The following is a 19,398-nucleotide window of genomic DNA, read 5'->3' as shown; positions in this document are numbered from 1 at the left end:
TCACTTCTACAGCATGGCCTTCGGCCTCAGGTGGAAGAGCCTGGGTGTTTTCATCAGTTATGGAAGCTTTATTTGTGGTGGGGATGAGGGGGAGTTGTTTAAGATATGCTATTGTGACACACTTCTTTATATTAATTTGGGAAACATTTTCTTCTGATAGTTGAGGATTTTGTACAGTGCAAAAGCTAAAACCAAAATATTTGTAGTACATGTGCTTGATACAGCCAGTTACAGAAAAGCTTCCTTTTAACTATTTAACTTCTCTCAGTTCTAAGCATGAGGGTGACCTTTTCATCCATGTCTTAGGTCTGCCCAACGCAATGGGAATGTGTGCTTTATAGTCATTAAAGGTGAAGACCAGCCAGATACAGAATTGTCTGTAAGCAGCTTTTGTAGGGTAGCAGTTCAGAAAAAAACATTAACTCTTGTCTTGGGCTAAGAATGACGATTTTTATGGCTGTCTTGGAAGATGCTTGGCTGGAAAACCTTTGTATTATATTTATGTAGCAATATGAGAACTAAAGGTGAGTTGCTTCAGTTACCTCTGCAGTGGTACAAGCCCTCTCTAACTTCAGTTGCTGAGCCCCATAGCAGTTCAGGAGAGGAATTTGGCAGAATAACGTGTGAAGTTTGAAGTAAGAGGAGCATTTAAACAGAATGCAACTGGGTAGAAGAGTAGGTGAGTATTCATGGTGGATGTTGTGCTCTGAGCAGCAGAAATAGGGAAGTCTAACCCTGCGGAACTGGGTCCCTCGTTGGCCCTCTCCGTGACGTGGGTGTCTGGATGCATCTGTGCTGAATGGCCAGCTTGCTGCCGCTGCCAGGCGAGTGCGTATCAGCAGACTTCTGCTTCCCATTCCCCAGCGAGGGGAAACAAGTTTTGGTCTTCCCTATATTTAATAGCTAATTCTAAATCTTTTCAGTGAAGCTTCTTGAAATCATCATTTTTCAGTTGTATCCACGTTTCAAATTTGAACCCACTGAGGGTGGGAAGGGTCAGGAATAGAAATGATGGGTAGTTGCTGTGATCCTTTTTCAGCAGTCACACCAAAAATGCCTCCATCTTCACATTTCACAGACCTGATTTGCTGTCAAAATAGACCAAAAGCAGTGTTGCTTGTATTGCTTCAGAAAGGCTGATCGGTGAAAAGTACTGTTTCTAAGATAGACGATAGCAAGCCAAGTGATTTCCATGGTTGAAATTGTTTTCCTCAGCATTTTCACAAGCTTTTTGGTTTCGTTTGAGAGGTGGCCACATCTCCAGCATCTAGTAAACGGTTAGCAAACCTCCCTCTTCTTTCAGAGGAAGCACAGAAGCCTTTGTTCAAGGTATCTTGTACTAGAGGAATGGCTTTTAAAATATTAATCTGAGAAAATCTAAAACCCCTTAATGATTCTTGGCTCATAAAACTGTTTAAGTAAAGCCTTTAGGGAAAACCAGAACTGCTGTTCACCTTTAGCCACGTTGGGAATTTTGGATGATTCAGTTTCCTTCTGTCAGTGGTTTGTTTTTTTTTTTTTTTAGTCCTTTCCCAATTTAACAAGATCATCTGATAGCTACAATAAAATTCTGCTGCAAAAACAAGCAGTGTTGCATGCAAGAGATGATTACCCAAGGAATTTTGAGCATGGATGTCTTAATGGGATTCTTGCCAGACTAAGGTCTCTCTAAATTGTCTTGTAATGCAAATGTGTACAGATGCTGAAGCCATATTGCTGAACTTTTTTTAAGAGAATATTTAATAATTATTACGCTTATTAGCATTTCCAGCGTATGGAGGCAGAACAGGAAATTTCTTTGTGGAATAGAGTTTCTTGTTGAAAACAGTGTTTCAAAGCAAATCCACATGTTCAAAAAACAAATCTAAGAGGGTTTGCTTTCCTTTGCCTGCACTTTAGAAATACCAATATTTACCATCCTTTTTCCTACCCTATCTTTAACTTACAGTATCTGCTAACAGATTTAGCCCTGCTAAAAGATACGCAGTACTGCTCTGTAAGAAAGGGATAGATTCAGGCCATATGAGCAGACTTAAACTCTGACTTAATTTCTCGATTTAAACCATTCTTCTTCCTCCTGTATAAGCAAGTGACTATAGGGTTGCTATTTTTAAAAAGGGGTGGGCTTTAGGATGTGTTAATTTAACTTTTCCCTAAACTCCATACAATTGCTTGCAAGTAACAAACCAACGGAACTTATTTCTAGGTTTGTGCTTAAATTTTTTGTGATGAATTTGCCAGCACAGTATTATCTTTGTACGAGTGCTTTGGGAAGTGTTTCAACTTGTTTATGCTTTCCTGGTTTTACCTTCTATTGCTTTTAGTCTGTGTTACAGAAGAAAAATCCCTTCAGGAAAAATGGTAATAAAAATAACCATTTGTGGAGAATTTGGTGATTTCTGGTGTGCTTGTGGAAGAGGGGAAGGGGTACTTGAACCTCTGTCTTGGGGATTGGTTTGGTGAGAACAGGACGAGAGCCTGAGAGAAAGGTAAGGGCGTTTAAATGGACAGTTTTGATTCAAGAATGCAACGCTGACTAATAAAATTAAAATAGCTTTGAGGGCTACTGGTTCTCGGTTTCAGTGAGGGTCTGGAACACCCTTTTGTAATGAGTAACGGATGCAGAAAATCCAATACCAAAAAAAAATGGAACTTCCTTTCCAGAGAGATGCAGTAATTGTACCAAAAATACTAGGGTTTTTACTTGGAGTGAAGGAGACCTCCTGCGTTATTGCACTAAAAAATGGGCATGATGTTTTGATAATTCTTTCATTATAGACATATTTTTAATTGATTACCAGACTGCTTTGAACAGTTGTACTAGACACTGAAAGCTGCACGGGGATGCAAAGGATCTTTTTTTCCCCAAAAAGCCTTTCCTTCACAAGCCTTTGGGAATCATGGGAGTTGGCTGTTGGTCTTCTGACAGTAAAACCTCGCTAAGTAGCCCCGTCTTGTTAATAGTGAAATTGGTGGGAGTTTGTAATGATTAAACTGCAGATAATCGTCCTTTAAGCTCTCGTGGCAGTCTGGTGTCAGGCATAAAGAGTTGAGACTTTATGATTATTGTGTCTCTTGCTAGACTTAATGAGTAGGTCTCCCTTAACTCCCCGGAAAAGCAAAGATAAAAAACACAAAATAAAAAAAGGAGTGCTGTACCGTTGGGAAATGTGCCGGTAGTCTCCGAACTTGGATTCCCAAATGAGGCCGATTTCTGCATCGGTGTTGAAGATACATAACTGTGTCCGAGTTAATTGGGAGCTAGGGGCCCTTGATGCCACAAAACCACCTTTGATCTCTTCCTGTTTCTTACAATACACGTTCCCTTTGACCTCAGACTACAACTCGCCTCCCGTTTTGGTGTGGATTTGCACTGCTTTCCAGCTTTGGCCAGGTGGAGAGCTGCAGCCGCTTGATACCGATTACATCGAGCAGTGAAGTTGGGCCTCTTGGAAGCAGCTGCGATGGGACCCAGTGACCGACTGGTCATTCGAAAAGAAAGTGGTACTCAGAACAGAAGTGTTGTGGCTCTTAAAATGAACTAGACTACGCCTGTATCTGTCCCCAGTGCCCATTCTGCTCTTGCAGTGTCTCTCTCTGCAGTAACCTGTCCCCTAACAGGTGAGCCCTTCTCTGGAGACAGGTAGGTTTAACTCTTCAGTGTCCTCTGGAAGTCCCAGGTCCGTTGTCTGCAAAAACAAAGCTTGCATTTTCTTTGGAGACAGACCACTGCATCCTTGCAGCATCTCTTGCAGCCATTTCAGATCGTGTATTTGTTCGTATTTATACAGAACAATTCTGTATCCATCTCTGTGTTCATGAAAGAGTTGCTCGGTTACTGTATTTGCATTGCCGTAGAAATTTAGGAATAGGGATCGCAAGAAGTCATTTGGTGGTTCCTGCTCTTGGGAAGGAATTGGTCCGATAGATATGCTGGTCTGTCTGCTGTAGGTGTAGCCAGGTTCTCCTATGGCCAAACAAGGTCGCCTGCTCTGCAGTGATCAGAGTAAACTCGATACCAAGTGACAATAATTATTTCTCTAAGGAATTGAGCCTCCTTTTAATTTTCTTCCTGAAAGGCATTGCCTAAATTGCATATATACGTAGCTTTCCTTTCTAGTGGAAAACTACTGTACCTTTTGCTAGCCAAACATCTTGGCTTAATGATCGTGAGCGATGTGTGGTTTGTCCCAGGATTTTTCAGTGTATGCAGTGAGTTGGAGCTTCCTTACCAAAGCTACCTTTCACAAGATTTGCGGTCTGGTGTTAAAGATGATCAGAGTATCAGATTTTGTGTCAGAGGCATCTGTTCTTTTGGAATCTAAAGGTTTATTTTTGCAAATGCAGGATAAGGAAAAAAAACAGTTTCGTTCTGCACTAGGAAGCAAAGACTCTTTTGAAGTACGTCTGGAAAGATTTACTTGAAGTTACCAAGTTGAAATACAAAAATTTCACTGGGCTTGAGCATAAAACTTAAACTACTCTGTACGTAAAACATCACCAGGGTGAGTTTTGTTTGAATTGTTTGCTCCTGCTGTGGAGGGGTTTCAAAGATGGGACCCACCAAGGAGCTTCATACTCGGGACTGATGAAGAAGCAAGATGGGTTTGAAAAGCTGGGTGACCGCTCTCATTGTGGCATAGTAAAAAACACTGGCAAAGCGCTCTGTGCTGCAGCCTGTCACTGTGAGGCTGGCAAACGTCAGCCTCCATCCGCTGTCCTGCGTTTTGAGGGTGCAGGATGGGTGTTTGGGTAGCCAGTTTGGTTCCATATGTACTATTTCTCCCTCCGTCTCTCCCTTTCCCTAGCTCCTCTTTAAAGAAAGCTTTCTGGCATCTGCTCTAAAACTGAGCAGGGAGGTGTACCGTGGGTTTGTGCCTTGCCCGTGCATTGCTGCCTGGGGAAGCAGTGCTCAGTTGTTTCAGTTTAAGTTTCCAAATGAATTCGGGGGGGGGGGAATCAACAAATACATTGCGTTTTATTCAGGAAGATCTTTTTAACCTGGATTAGACGAGATCAGAAGATCCAGGCATGCGTGAGAGAACAGGCTCCGTGGCTAGCTCAGCTCTCGTGCCTGTGGGGTGACATCTTGATGACAGTGGAGTTTAATTGCTTTCTGGTTTGCTGATACAAGCTATTGTCCATTTAGGGACTGAGTTTCTGCTTTACGTTGCAGGCACAAAGCATTTCGATTAGGCTACACTTTCTTTTTTTAACTTAATCATGTGTCTTACTCCCTAAACATACTCAAAGGTAGTGGTTTTCTGTATTTCAAGTGGAACGGTATCTTTGATGCTCAGATTGTGTAGTGATGTAAAATTTCGTATGCTTATGATACTTCCTTAATAAGGAGCTGTGAATGTTGAAATTCTGTAACTCGGCCACAGTTTCAGTAACGTCAAGGGTTTTTCTGAGCTGACATTTTTAATAAAACTTGTTTTCTATCTTATAGGGGCACTCTTGGTTTTTGACCGTGGAAAGTTAAACTGCTGAGGTAGTGTCGTTTGTGCTGTAATAGCCCGCTTAAAATTATGCAATTATAAACAAGGAAGCCAATATGTGTTTTGCAGTTTAGCAATTAAAACTTTAAAATGTAGAGCTTAGCATTTTGGATGCATTTAGGAAGATGATTGTTTATAATAAACACAGAATATAGTTCAGAGTAATTGGTAAGTCTCCAGCTCCTAAACCTTCATCAAAAGCACCTTTTTAAAAATTATTTGTATTAAAAGCTTGAGTACTCGCTTCTGCCCCAAACAAATATTTCTTTTAGATGTTGGGGAGAGGAAAATGGGGTAGAAGAGTGGGGAACTGGGCCCAGCAGACAGATGCGGTTCTGTTCTTTGGCAACACTTCGCTCATCAAAGTAATAAATGGGGTAATTTCGGAGAGGAGAAGCCAACAAACGCGTACATCGGTTAATTCGGGGATTGCAACCCGAGGAGCGTCCATCGCACCCCGCAGTGCTGCGCTGCTCCTGCACGGAGGCTGCTTGTGCACGGTGGGGTTTGCAGGTGCCTATCTCTGGAAGGATGCAGGGGGGGACCCGAGTCCTCCAGAAGCATCCCCATGGCTGCGTTTCTCACCTCGGCAGCTGCCCGTTGTCACAGTGGCTGCTGGCACCTCTCGTGAGTAGAAAGCTAAACTTTTGCTTCAGTAGTTGTGGATTTACATGGAATTTCCAAGACTCTTTCCCTGAGAATGTTGTATTTGAATAGCAAAACTAGTAGCTTGTCTCCAAGGCTTATGTAGTATAAAAAGATCCGGAAGGCTTTGTAGTTTAGGTCAACAAAAATTATATAGGATCTATAATTTTCAAGTCTCAGCAGACTCGATCCCATCTGCAGTCTGTTAGTGTCCTCAACTTCAAATGAGATTGTTGGGAGGCCTTAAATTGCAGATGGAAATTGTGTTGCAGGGAGACGGTATTTTAATTCCATAAGTAATAGATGTGACATAAAAAAGAATATTCAGGAGGCTTTTTACTGCTGTGTTTCTGGTAGGAGGCAAATATAAGCCTTGAAAAAGTGGAATGTCTTAGGAGAAGTCTTTTGTCTCTACGTAATATGCAGTGGTTCTCTCTTGGGACAGCTTTGGCTAATTGACTGCCAGTAAGCTTCACACAGAGTCACTTGAAGTTGTTGTGGGTATATTCAAAGGTCTTTATTTCCCCTGGGTTTTATATATCTTGCTACTAATGAACTTTGGGACTCTGAGGTGTCTCTTGTGAGTCTGTCACAGCGAGACACTGGGTATATTTGCTTTGGTTTTGGTCTCTTTTACTTTGCAAAGTCAGCGTGGCTTATTTAAAACGAAAATGTAAGTGGAAATCTAAATCATTAAGTTCTCTTCAGGTCTGTAGGACACCTTTTCTCAAGCATCCAGGTCTGCTCGAACTGAGTATCCTCCTGGATTGGGATCTGACCCTTTTTTTTATCCTTTGCCCAGCTGTGCTGAGAAGCTGGAGGAAGTAGAGGGGGGAGTATGCCTATATCTGGACCACGCTGCGTAGGCCAAAGAAACATAAACTAGTCATAACCAAAGAATTAAAGAGGAACTTCGATGAGTTTGGGGTATTAGCGAGTCTGAAATTTATGAATTTTAAGCAATTTCTGTTTCTTCTCGTTTTTGTAACTGACTTCTGAGGTGCAGTGGCTTTACCTGGCTGGAACTGCATGTGACAGTTCCAAATGTCCTGTTAATGCCAGCCTTGGGGTTAGCAAGATTTTATAGTTTCTCTGTATGTTTATTGGAGTTCTTGCTACTAATTTTAAATGTTTGCAAGAAGCTTTAAATTCTGAAAATAATTCCCTTGTTCCAACATAAATAAGGGTAAGCTTTCATTTGCTCTGTTTGCTCGGCATTTGTGACTCTTTAACATTCAAGAAAACAGGCAAATACACCAATACTAAGTATAGGCAAATATTTTCCGTATAACACTGCCTCCAGTATAAATTCCAGTAAATGCGTAACAGAACTTCTCGAAACAAAGTATTCTTTAATTATCTGTATTTCCCTGAAGAAACGGGGAGGTTTCCAACTGGTTACTTGACCTGAGGATTTCAAATGTCCTTTCTGGTCCTGTTTAGGAATATCCCATCCAGCTTTTCCACTAAACGTTTTTAGAACCTCGTGCCAGCTTTGATCATACCAAATACAGTATTTTATTAGTTTTACATTCAATTTTTGTGTGTTTTGTTGACACTTTATTGTTCCTCCTACTCTTTACTCAAGCTTCCACATGCCACATCTGGAGTATTTAAGTGTGAGGAACTGTTTGCGCGTTGCCACCGCCTCTGAGCTTTCAGAGCATGTATTAAGGGTTACTAGCTCTCCTCTAGCCCGGGGAAGCTAGAGGATGAAGATGAGCATAATACCATGCTAATAAAAGACAAATGTTTTGTGGGAGCTTTGGGGATGAGTTTTTGGTTTTTCGGTTTAATCTCATGACTTCTGAAATAATCTTACGGTATCTGGAGGACTGTCTGACAAAAAGCATTTGGGTCTGTGGGGTTTGATTCATGTTGGCGTCCCAGAGCAGAGCTTTAGTGTTTGAAGCTTGCTGCTTTATTTCTCCACCGTGCCCAAAGAATACAGCAGGAGCTATGGAAGGCAGTGAGCTGGGCACCGAAGCGTGGAAATGGTCTTTCGGGAGAGCAAATAAGTGAATTTTTATGGAGTAAAATGCTGGGTTGTCACCTGACATAACTGGGGTCTATTCAGGCTCCTTTTGGGGGTCTGTTTGCAAGTCAGGTAGATAGGGTGAAGCTGGCAATTTAAATCTGGGTACATCTCGGAGAAGTACAGCCACGCATTTGTGGTTTGGATGTTCCTTTGGAAGTTATTCCTATAGAGCTTTGGGGCATTGGTGAGTTCAGCTGCAGGAAGGACTCTCCGGTTTGTTAAAGCAGTTCATTTTCTCTTACGGTAAGATGGGAGGAAGCTTGACGCATTTTCTTAAAGATCCATTGTAGGAACTAGCAAACAGTGAAGACGTGGTAATGATTTGCTAACCTTTCAGTCCTGCATCAGGAAGCCTTTTGTTGAAACAATAGTGATCGTGGAGCAGACATGCAATTCATGCATCTTAGGTGTGTTTAAAGGGGCTTTGCTTGCTCTTGGTCTGTGCATAGTTTAGAAATTTGTTATTCTTGCATGGCAGTCGCTTGTTTGCTGGGACCTGTGGGACCAGAGATCATGCTCGTTCACTCTTGGACCTCTTCAACCGTGCTGTCACCATTATGGATGAGTGTGTTAACTGCAGAGGTGAACATCTGGTACCTGGCAGCAGAAAACCTGTTGAACTGACAGGTGGCTGGTTTAAAATACTTGAACTGTTGTTTTCTTGCTTAGATTTTTGTCTTTATCCTAATCAGCTTCCAGTAGCTATTTCTATTGAGTCTCATGGAGGAGTAAAGCTAGAATTCGTTAGCTGGAAGATGCTTAGGCTGTGCAGGTGGCCCAGTTGCTTGGACAGATCTGTCTTGTTTTGCCTCTTAATTGAACACAAAGGTGAGGTTTCATCAGCATCCTTGATATACCAAAGATTTACTAAACCCTGTAAGTTGGTGTACACTGGAGAAGGCAGACTTGCACCCGCAGCAGTACCACGGCCCTGTCTTAGGGCTGAGGAGATGACTTGTTTTTATTAGAACGAAAGACAGAGGAAAAAACCTTCTTCCCACTAAAGGTGGATGGGACAGCATTTCTAGGAAGCTGTAACGAAGGAAGTTCACTGTCTTGGCATCACTAAGGAAGAAGAACTAGATGACTCTTTAGAAGATGACGGGGGGGATTTTGGAAATGGTGGCAAGAACTCTTTGAAATTGGGGTTTGTCCATACAAGAACATTCAGGAAAGTTAATTCAAATGAACTGAAGATAGAAATTGAAATATGGTTTTAATTTGGTTTAGCTTAATTCATCTGTCTGCTTGTATTCTGGATGAAGGTGTCCATGCAGGAATTTAATTTCATCTCATAGAAGTACTTAAATTAATATCCTTCATTAGGTTAGGGTGTGCGAGTGTTTTCTTCCATAAGCATTCTCAAACGACCTGTAGCCAAGGAATTGGGCATCAGCAGAAGGGAAGCGACGCCTGTGTAGGTACAGGGTGGTCTTGCTGAGAAGCCAAGAGCCTTCCCCTTCTCTCCCTGAAAGGGGACGGTGCAATGACTCTCCAATATCCAGCTCTTCCCCACGATCCCTTCTGTGGAGTGCGGCAAGGAGTTACAACACTGATATTCCTACAGGGCAAATCACAAAACCCAGCAGCCCCTAGACACAGACAACTCAGGAGCGTAGAAATACTGTATTTCAGGGGTTCAAGGAGATAAAGCTAGTTTGCCATTTCACTCGCACGAACACTCATTTTTAAGTTTGCGATTACACATTTAACTTCAAACCATTTTGTATGTAGATTAGGGAATTTATAAGTTCTGTAATTAAAGCTTGTCCTGATTTGTGTAACAGTACTTTTGTATTGTTACTGCCTCGTTACTCTACTTACGTGCTTCATATTACCTTTTTATTCCACTTAAGTAATTTTCCAGAATTAGTTGCAGAACTTCACAAATCCGTAATTAGCCATACAAGATCCACATTGAGATTTTTTTTTTAATCCAGATTTTTTTAATGCTTCAAATGCTTGTTTGCTCAAGTATGTTCATATGAATTTCTGGACACATTGCACAGTACATGCTGACACCGTGAACAAAAAGCTGGCCAGTCTGTCTATGAACAGCGTGCTGTGGTATGCAATGTCGTGGCACTCGAGGAATTCGGTGATCTCTGTACGAAGAGCAAGATGTTGTTTATTGTTTCTTTATAAAGATTGTTTTGGGTCTATAAAACTTGCTATAGAACACAGTGAGTGCTGTCAGCTTCAAGCACGTTCTTGCTTTACTCAGCATCATAAATATCTCGTAACAATCTAGGGTATGATGCAGATCTGTTCAATCGTATTGGATGGGCTCTTAAAAGGCTCTGAAGACTGTGTCTTGGTATGAGCTTATTCGTCTGCGCTAGAAGGATATTTTCTTGCTAGTGAATTTTTTTTTGGTTAGTGTCAGTGTATTGTGGCTTAGATTCTTCACTCCTGGGCTGAAAGCATTTGGAAAGGTTTTATGAGAGATAATAAACTTAATGGGCTTTCAAGCTGTTAACTCTTTTGCTGCGAAATGTAAATGTCTGTTTCTGTAACCCTGTGGAAGTCGATGTGATCTTCATAATGCTGGGAGATGCGAGAACTGCGATACAAAAAGGACAATACAAATGCACCATTTGGACTTTCTCTCCTAAACTCTTGGCGTTTTTCCCATTGAAATGTGTCTCCCGTATATGTGGCAACGTGTTCACTCCTAAATGACATTTCAACTTCTTTGTAAATTCTTCTGTCCCTTTGGAAAGCTTCACAATGGGATCCCACACGCAGCGTGTTTTTCCACCCCGTGGAGCACAACTCCTGTTCTGCAGGAGGGTGTCTTTTAGTGTGTCTTGGAATGTTTCGTGTGATTTAGGAAATAAAACCAATAAAGCCATAGTTCTCTTGAAATTTAAGAAAGAAAAACTTAGTGTGGCTTGGATTGCATACATTATTTCTTTCTCTATAGTTGAAACTTCAGGTAAGAGTTTCAATTCCAAAGCCTTCGTGACCTTTGTAAAATCGCAGCAAAGCGAAAAGTGCAATCGCAGTGCAAAAAGGCTGAAATTCAGTGGTGTTTCTGCCTTGAGCAGATTTAAGGGCCTTTTTAGAGCTAGCAGGAGGTATGACTACTTGAAATGTAAGAAAATCAGTATGGAGGAAGAGGCCTATTGTTGAAATGGGCAACGTAACAACAGTATTTTGCAATGAAGTTGCAGTTTGCTTTTCCAATGAATCGCCAGCTTTCTATTGGAAAAAACTTCCTTAGCGTGTGCTCAGACCTAGAACTGTAATACGTTTTCCCCTCAAATACCCACTGTTTAACTCAAAACTTACGTAAGCACCGAAGATACACAGCTAAGCTACTCTGTGCTTGAAATGTGGTTTAGGGGTCAGGAAGGAACTAAGCGTAGCCCATCTGGGTGCCATCTCAGAGCTGTTCTTTTTCTCAAGTAAGGGTATCACTGGTGACGTTACAGTGTTATCCCTTTTCTAGGTACAAATCGCTGTTTCAGGAGTTTTTGTATTTTCTTGCTTGGAATTCTGTATACTTCCCCGAACCTTTTTCCTTTAAAAAAAAAAAGAAGAAAGTAAAAAGTATAGGTGAAAAATCAAGCTGAGTATTTTTTGGCAGTGAATGTTGGAGCTTTAAATTTCTCTAAGGTAATCTTTTTTTTTTCCCCCACTTGTTTTTGTAGGATGCTGTGACATCAAAACCAGTAATCCAGTTTCAAGGAAGCCAAGGGGTAAGTTTGTATGTGGGTTGCCTTGGAAAGTTCTTTACTGGCTTATACGATTAATCTGAGTAAGGTATTTGTTCTGTATGTCTGTCCTATTCCAGTTCAAAGAGTGATGCTCTGCTTTCTGAAAGTGAGAGATGTGAAGTTCAGATGTGGTCCAGGAAAGAGCGTTTGCTCATTGATCGCACGGATTATCTCTCTCTAAAAACTTTTCCCCCCTCTTTATATTCTAACCTTGCTAAACCCATAGCACCAGCACCACCAGTGTTGCCGGTGGTGAAATTTAGTTTTATAAGGCCATGCTGTTGGGTAGAACAAGGAAACGGAAAGTTCCCTGATGGCAGTACTGTGGTGGGTGCAGCAATCCGTGGAAACCTCGCCCGTGTCCCGAGGAAATGCCATGCCAAGCCTGGTAAACTTGGGGCAAGACTTTATGGGTACCAATTATTTACAGTAGCAGTGCTTGGAGGCTGCTACGGATGTACCGAAGCTTTATTTAATATGCATGTCTAAACTACTGTGCAGTTTCTGTGAGTACCAAAAGTTTTTTTTTATATTTAGGAGTTTTATTTCTCTAACTTCTGTTCCGATGACTGAACTCCTCCAAGATATTTATAGATGCTTGAAACCGTCTGTCATGCCAGTTACTGACAATGTTGAGATTTAATTGGTAGTGTTTCTGGTAAAGTGATGCAACTCTTCAGTGAACTTTAAAAATGTCATTTATATACCTTTTAGATACAAAAAGGTGTGTGTTTAATTTTGGTGCTCTGCATAAGGAAGGGGAATTTAATTTTTTTGTTTTTCAAGAGTCTGAACTCAGTTGTAAATAACTTCTTAATTTTTTGGGGTGGCACAATAAAACTTTCAAAAAGGCTTGCATTAAGTAGGCATCAAAGTCTAGCACATTTCTCCTTGCCCATATTTTACCTTGTGATATTAGCCTCAATAATAGTACATAGTACTCTAACAAAACATAGCAGGAAAGACATGATTGTTATTGTAAGTTAAGAAGAAAAATACAAACCTTTTTGTCCTGGGAAATAAAGAAGGGAGCAATTTCCAGGTTTTTTACTTTGTTTACAGTTAAACTTCCCAGAAAGCTCAGCATGAAAGCTTAGATAAAAATCTGCAACTGAAGTTTGGCAAAATTAGAAGCGAGTGACAAGGAAAACTTCTAAGGGTGCATGATTTGTTGTTATTAGATGAACAAACAGCTTTGCATGTAATAAAGAAGCTAAAGAGACTGCAAATGCTTTCTTTTCCCTTTGTAGAACACCTTGTGAGGATCTACACCTAACTCTTCCTGTAAAGCTGCTTAAGTTCTAGAAATGCCTCTTCTCTTAATCTTCCTCCTCGAAGGAAATGTAGCAAAATGAATCAGAACAGCTTAAAACGCTCCACTGCCCTCAGCCGCTGTGCTCTCCTTGTAGTGGGTTTTACATGGATCTGATACGGCCCCGGGCGTTTTCAGGTTAACAAAAAGCAACCCCATTTTAAAATGATGCGGTTCCTTATAATAATTTTAAAAAAACCCTATTTTAAAATGATGCAGTTCCTTATAATAATTAACAATATTTTCAAATTATGCAGTTCCTTATAAAAAAGAAAAATAAATATTTAATGCACTTAATTGTATTTGAGCCCTTAACTTCCAGAGAAGAGTTTTTGGTGAAGGAGCCGCCAGTCACCTGTAATGACAGTCCGGGCTGAATGGAAAAGGAACGAAGCAGCACGATTGCGTCTGATGTTGCCATTTAAAGAGCGAAGCGTTGAGCCCTGCACAGTGTGAGCAGCGCCGGGGCGTTGCGGGTGGAAGGAGGATGTTGGCAGCACAGAGCTGACCTCTGCTTGCCTCGTTTTCAGCTGTTTAATTAATTGCACTGTCGAGTAAAGGCCAAAGGTAGAGCTTTGAAGAAAGCGAGATCCAGTTCAATTGGGGCAGATAGAAAGAGCTCTTTGTCCTTTTATTATTATTTTTACTGGGTATGACAAGAAGCTGGCAGCTGCGTAACCATCTGTTTTGAAGTGTAGTGCTCGTATATGTCACGGTTGTGCCCTGCTTTAAGGAATTGATGGCAGGGCTTTAAACACTTTCTAGTGAGCCTCCTATCAACTGGACTGAAAAGATAATTTAACAAGTTCTCGTATTCAGATGATGACATTAAAACGTATTTGTTTAGCTGTTTATTTTTGGAATACACTTTCTTCCACTATACCTTAATTCCCCGATTTGTTGCTTCCTGATTTGCTTCCTAATAAATGTTGCTATGGAGAAGATTTCCAATTAACGTTTGAGGGTGGTAGGTTTTATACGTAGCACAAATGTCAGAGCGTGATTTAAAGCAGTGTCCAGTGATAGGAGATTTTAATAGTGTGACTTTTCTGTGTAAATACCCTTCTCGCAAGAAGGTAAAACTTACAAATATTTGATGATTGGGGGAAGCAGGATATAAAATAAGAGTTTAAAACAAACTGCTGCTTCCTTAATTTAATTCTCTAGAAGCCTCCAGACCTGTTGAATCTCATTATTTGTGGGGTTTTTAAATTACTGTGTCCGTGTCTTTTTTACCTATTCCCAGTGTTAGCCTAATGAATGCTGTCAAGGATACTCTCAGCTTCTAATACGCAGGAAACAACTTCCATGTTTAATACTCTGATTAACCAGAGAAGGGAATTGGCCAGGAATAAAACACGGGGTCAGCAAGGTGGCAACTCTGTCGGCCAGGTGCTGAAAGGAGGATGTCAGTGGTTCTAGCCCAAAATAAAACAGCTGTTTCAGTGACAGGGGACGAAACCTCCTGTATGGATCCTGGTCCGGATCGAATCTCACGAGAGTTTTTATAAACCACGGACTGTAAATGATCTTTGCCTTGGGATGCATTTCTTTATAGCAATGCTAGTCTTGTTAATTACTTTCAGTGCAATAATCTGTGCAATAATCAGAATTTCGATAGTAGTAACTAGGTCGTAGTTAGCAGAGTGTTACTCTGCTTTGAGATGCTAAAGTGGGACTATCTGGATATTCCTTAAGAGCAGCATCTGTTCGTTCCCCGTTTCTTGGGATGAACTTGTGCTGGTATTAACAGAGGAAGGTGAAATTGCCATTCAGAATGAGCTGTACACAAATGAATATTACTTGAAAGAAAAAAACAGAAGTAACATCTGTACGGAACTATTTTTAAGTGTCTATGGTTACTGGTGTAATACTCGGCACCAAAATTAGGGCTGCCTCAAAGCAGTTACCATGCTGATTTGGTGGCTTGAGAAACCTTCTGTTTCAGCTAAAAATAATTCCTAGATAACGGCCAGTTTGCGTGTGCTACACTTTTCAGTACTGGAACGAGCAACATTTAACGCTGAAGTGACTCTCGCTTCTGTCTCATTTTACGTCCTTTGAAGAAGCTGCAGAAACTCTACAAAAATGCCAAAGTCGGGGCTCTCAGAGCAGCCGTTTTTTACAATGGTGAATCAGGAGCTGGAAGCAAGTTATTTTAGTGTGTGAACATATGATTTGGTTACATCCTCCAGGTTTTATTTTACAAACCCGTCACGTGCAGCACAACTCGCTCCCCCAACGAACGGCACTAGAAGCTGAACAGACCCATTGCATTTACCTTCTTGCCCCGTTCCCAGCAAATTAACGAGCGGGTGAACGGTGCCAACTGTAAGACACCCACAATCTGCTGTTTACATAACTTTGACTTTGTGCATATTCTCAGCTCGCTCGTAAAGCAGAAGAGAATTTTATTCGTTCTGGATGGGTGGGGGCAGAGGGTGCTGGGACAGATTAAGGGCTCAAGGCTGCGGCGCACGTTTGGCAGGGGAGATAACGGAGCTCAGCTGCTGCTGCCGGAGGGTTAGCGCTGCCCGTCAGTGCCCGGATCGCCACCAAATCTGCTCCGAGTATTTTTAGATCCAGATCCTGGCACTGCGCGGGGGGTAACTTGTCCTTCTGGGTCACTCGAGTCTGGGTTTCCTGGCTTGCCGTTTCGAAAGAAGGGAAGTCTGTTTTGAGGGCTGGCTGGAGGATAGCTGGTCTTTACGGAGAGTAAATGGAAAATGCTGCACTGGCTCAGCTCAGCGCAGGTCACACAGGCGTTTCTTGCCAGTTCTGAGAACATCCCTGTGGTTTAGCAAAGTGGCACAGATGTACCGGGTTTCCAGGCTGCTGTAGATGTCTGAGGTCAAAGGGAAACCACCTAGAAACCCTTCTGTACCAGCAGTAATCTTTTATGGAGCACAGTCATACGTGGATGCCACGAGTTGGTTTGCTAGGCATACATATTTTGTGCATATATGTGGCAATCTGGGTAAATATAAATCTGTGTGGTAGAGTGTAGCCTAAAATAGGTTGAAGCTGATGTTCCTTCTGTCTCATTTTCTGGAAGCCATCTTAATTATCAAATATTGATGTGATAGTAGAGCTCAGATGCTGAGATTTATGTTGGATCTTGAATGCAGAGGGGAAACAGTTTCCCTTTTGAAAAATGAATGGCTGGGGGGAGAAAAACAATGCAGATCGCTGTAGAGTTGTCTGCAGAGCACACTTAATGCTTGATTAAATATTTAATTTAGCAGGAGCGTCACACTCTACTGTGAGCCATGAAATCTCGTTATGGAATTATAATCTCTTAAAGAATAAGCATGCTACCTAGTGACCTGGCTTGTACTATGTTTAGTGCTGGATCACTAATTCTAAAGAAACAAATCTAAAGTGCTTTAAATTTAATATAAACAGTGGTAGCAAGTCTGTTTTGAGCCTGAATCAATAGAATTGGGTCAGATTACTAGAACAAGATTATTGCGGGCTCTGCTTCGAAAGGCAGCAAGCCGCCAGCTCGGATCTCTGTTCTGTTACAGTCATAGCTGTCTCTTTAGCTGTTCTTTACATCTGTCTACCTCTCTTACCTTATCTTTTCAGTGCATATAGTTTTGCTAACTTGAATCCTTCTTGTAGCTTCTCGCTCTTTGTAGTCTCCTATGCAGTAACCCATATGCTTTACTTGTAGTGCAAAATGGCTAAAAGCATAGTGACTGCTGAAAAATTGAATTTTGTGTTAGTGTGGGCTACCCAAATGACCAATATTTTTCTCCTTCCAAACAGCACATTGCAATTCCAAGGCCTGATCGACCTACGGAAGTGCGGACTTTCACGTTTTATCTTTCAAATATTGGCAAGGACAGCCCCCAAGGGAGTTTTGACTGTATCCAGCAGTATGTATCTAGGTGAGCAAAAGAAAATCTAGCCTTTTTTTTAATATCTTCTGTAGAACCTTTTCCCTAGCAAACCTGAACAAGACTTAACACGTGTTCTTTCTTTTTAGAGTCTTTCTAATCTGTTTGTGTGTGTATACTTGGGTAAGGAGGCACTCAGAGAAGAATCTGTTTACCTCTCAGCTTCTTTCTGTCCCCTCCTATTATTTAGATAACGCAAGCTCAGTTATTCACCAGCGACAGAGATGTGCCCATTTGCAGTGTTGGGAGTATCTTTTCCATTGCATTTCTCTTGCAGCAATGGCAATATCCACTTGGATTGCCTTGGAAGCATACAGGATAAAATCACCGTGTGTGCTACTGATGATTCCTACCAGAAGGCAAGGCAAAGCATGGCACAGGCAGAGGAGGAGACTCGCAGCCGGAGCGCTATAGTCATTAAACCTGGGGGGAGATACGTAGGTAAGCAGCAACTTGATTTGGGGGACTGTCTTCACTAGCTTCTGAAGTCAAATGCTGACGCTTGTTTTGCTTGTCCATGAAAGTCTTTAACAAGTATTTGGTAGTTCCTTATGGGTGTCTCATTAGGGTGCTACTCTCCTTGTATTGTGACTTCTTTATGGCTTCCATCTTCACCCTAGAACGCGTGTGGTGGTGTTTGTGTGGCCCCCGAGGATTGTCGTGTGCAGTCACATCACTCTCTGGCATTATTTCATATTTGTCATGCAATGATGCTGAGAGCATACCGCTGATCCATCAGAAGTGTCTGTGCTCCTAGCGAAGTCAGCTAAAATGTACCACCGCTGTTGTCACACATCTGGTGTGTGCCTACACTTGAGACCGTAACATGCAACATCTAGGATGCAGATAGCAGAGCACTTGTGTTAATAAACCAAGAGACTAAAGCAGTGCTGTTGACTGCAGCCTTAAAGAAACCATCTTATTGTGACAATTAAAGGAGAATCTTAGGGGAGGAAATAAAACTGTGGCAAATATCAGTGGGCTCCAGAAGGAGCCTGCAGAGACCTAGCTTTGGGCTCAGATCTCTGCTTAACCTCAGTCTGGTCACAAATTTAGGGCACAAATATTAACCAGAAAGTAGAGGGGGTTGGCTTTTTTTTAGCCAGCTGTTTTTTCTGCAGCCCATGTGATCTGTAGCCAGTCTCTTCTCAGAGGATGTCTGTGATGAGAATGGTGAGTTGCAAAATGTAGAACTGACCCTGACTCATTGTTTTATCAGCCAAGTGCTCAAAGCTGAGAAATAAGATAGTAATCAGGAAGGAAATGCATTGATTTCCTGTAGACTAGAAGATTATTTTGTTTAGCTTATATTTGAGAACATTACAGTAAGTGGATGAAGTTGTTAGGCTTGTGAGGGAGAAGATTCTCAAAGCAAATTGCTTCCCGGAAAGATAGAGCAAAACTTCTGATTTAAAAATACTCTTGCTAAAACGTTTACTGCTCTGAAATGGAGGTACGACCATGTAAAAAGCAGTGGAGTGGAGCATGTGCTGCATATATAAGATGTCAGTGTTTAAGACGGGAGGAAAGTACTGGTCCAAGAAGGAAGAGCCTGGGCAAGGACAGTCCTCTTGTGGGATATGCACGTATTTGGTGTGCCAGCCCCGTCAGCTGATTCACTCGCAGGCTAGTCTGGAGGGAGAAGGCTGGCTCTCACATTTCCACGAGAACATGGAGCTCAGCACTTAAACGTCAGTGGAGTCATTCCAGGCAGCTCAGATGTGGAAGAATTTATATGAAATGTTGAAATTGGAGATCAACAGAACAGCATAGATGTGAACTAACACTTGAACGAATGTATATGTAAATAGATAGATGATATGTCTGTAGGGGGATATGTGTGCTTACATATACGCTAAGTGTGTGTGTGTGTATGCATCTAAATATATGCACATGTATAAATATTTTAAAAGACTCTGTGTTCTGGCTTAATTTAGTTTTTTCTTTTCCTATCATTGTGCATTTTGGCTCCAGCCCTAAGTGGAAATGTCCCAACGTGTTTTTGCTGTTTGTGACCTGGCAAGAGTTAAGGGAGTTCTAGAAAGCTGACGAATCTTCTCTTGTCCCATTTCTGGAAACGGAGTCCAGTTAACCTCTGAATTTTGGGATGTATAACATGTGAATTGTTGTTTTTCTTCCTCTCGTCTTAACTCAGCCCTGCCGACGATGGGTCGTACTTGCTTGCATCAGCGTGGTGCGTAATAAAAAGCCAGGAAGTGGGGACTGAGTTATGCAATCTACATTTCAGTAAAATAAACACTGCAGACAATCACCAGTA

At 41.6% G+C, this 19,398-nt stretch overlaps 1 protein-coding gene across 1 annotated transcript in view; it reads left to right on the top strand.

The window, feature by feature from the left end:
• The window catches only part of ELL (elongation factor for RNA polymerase II), a 53,300-nt gene that overhangs the window by 14,329 nt on the left and 19,573 nt on the right, over positions 1-19,398 (top strand). The window contains exons 2-4 of the mRNA XM_076359382.1: positions 11,841-11,888; positions 16,990-17,111; positions 17,398-17,561. Of these exons, the coding sequence (XP_076215497.1) occupies positions 11,841-11,888; positions 16,990-17,111; positions 17,398-17,561 (334 nt within the window). The remainder of the gene's footprint in view (positions 1-11,840; positions 11,889-16,989; positions 17,112-17,397; positions 17,562-19,398) is intronic.

This window comes from Aptenodytes patagonicus, chromosome 25 (assembly GCF_965638725.1).
Source record: "Aptenodytes patagonicus chromosome 25, bAptPat1.pri.cur, whole genome shotgun sequence".
Classification (NCBI taxonomy): domain Eukaryota; kingdom Metazoa; phylum Chordata; class Aves; order Sphenisciformes; family Spheniscidae; genus Aptenodytes; species Aptenodytes patagonicus.
This window is presented reverse-complemented; position numbering and strand designations above follow the sequence as displayed.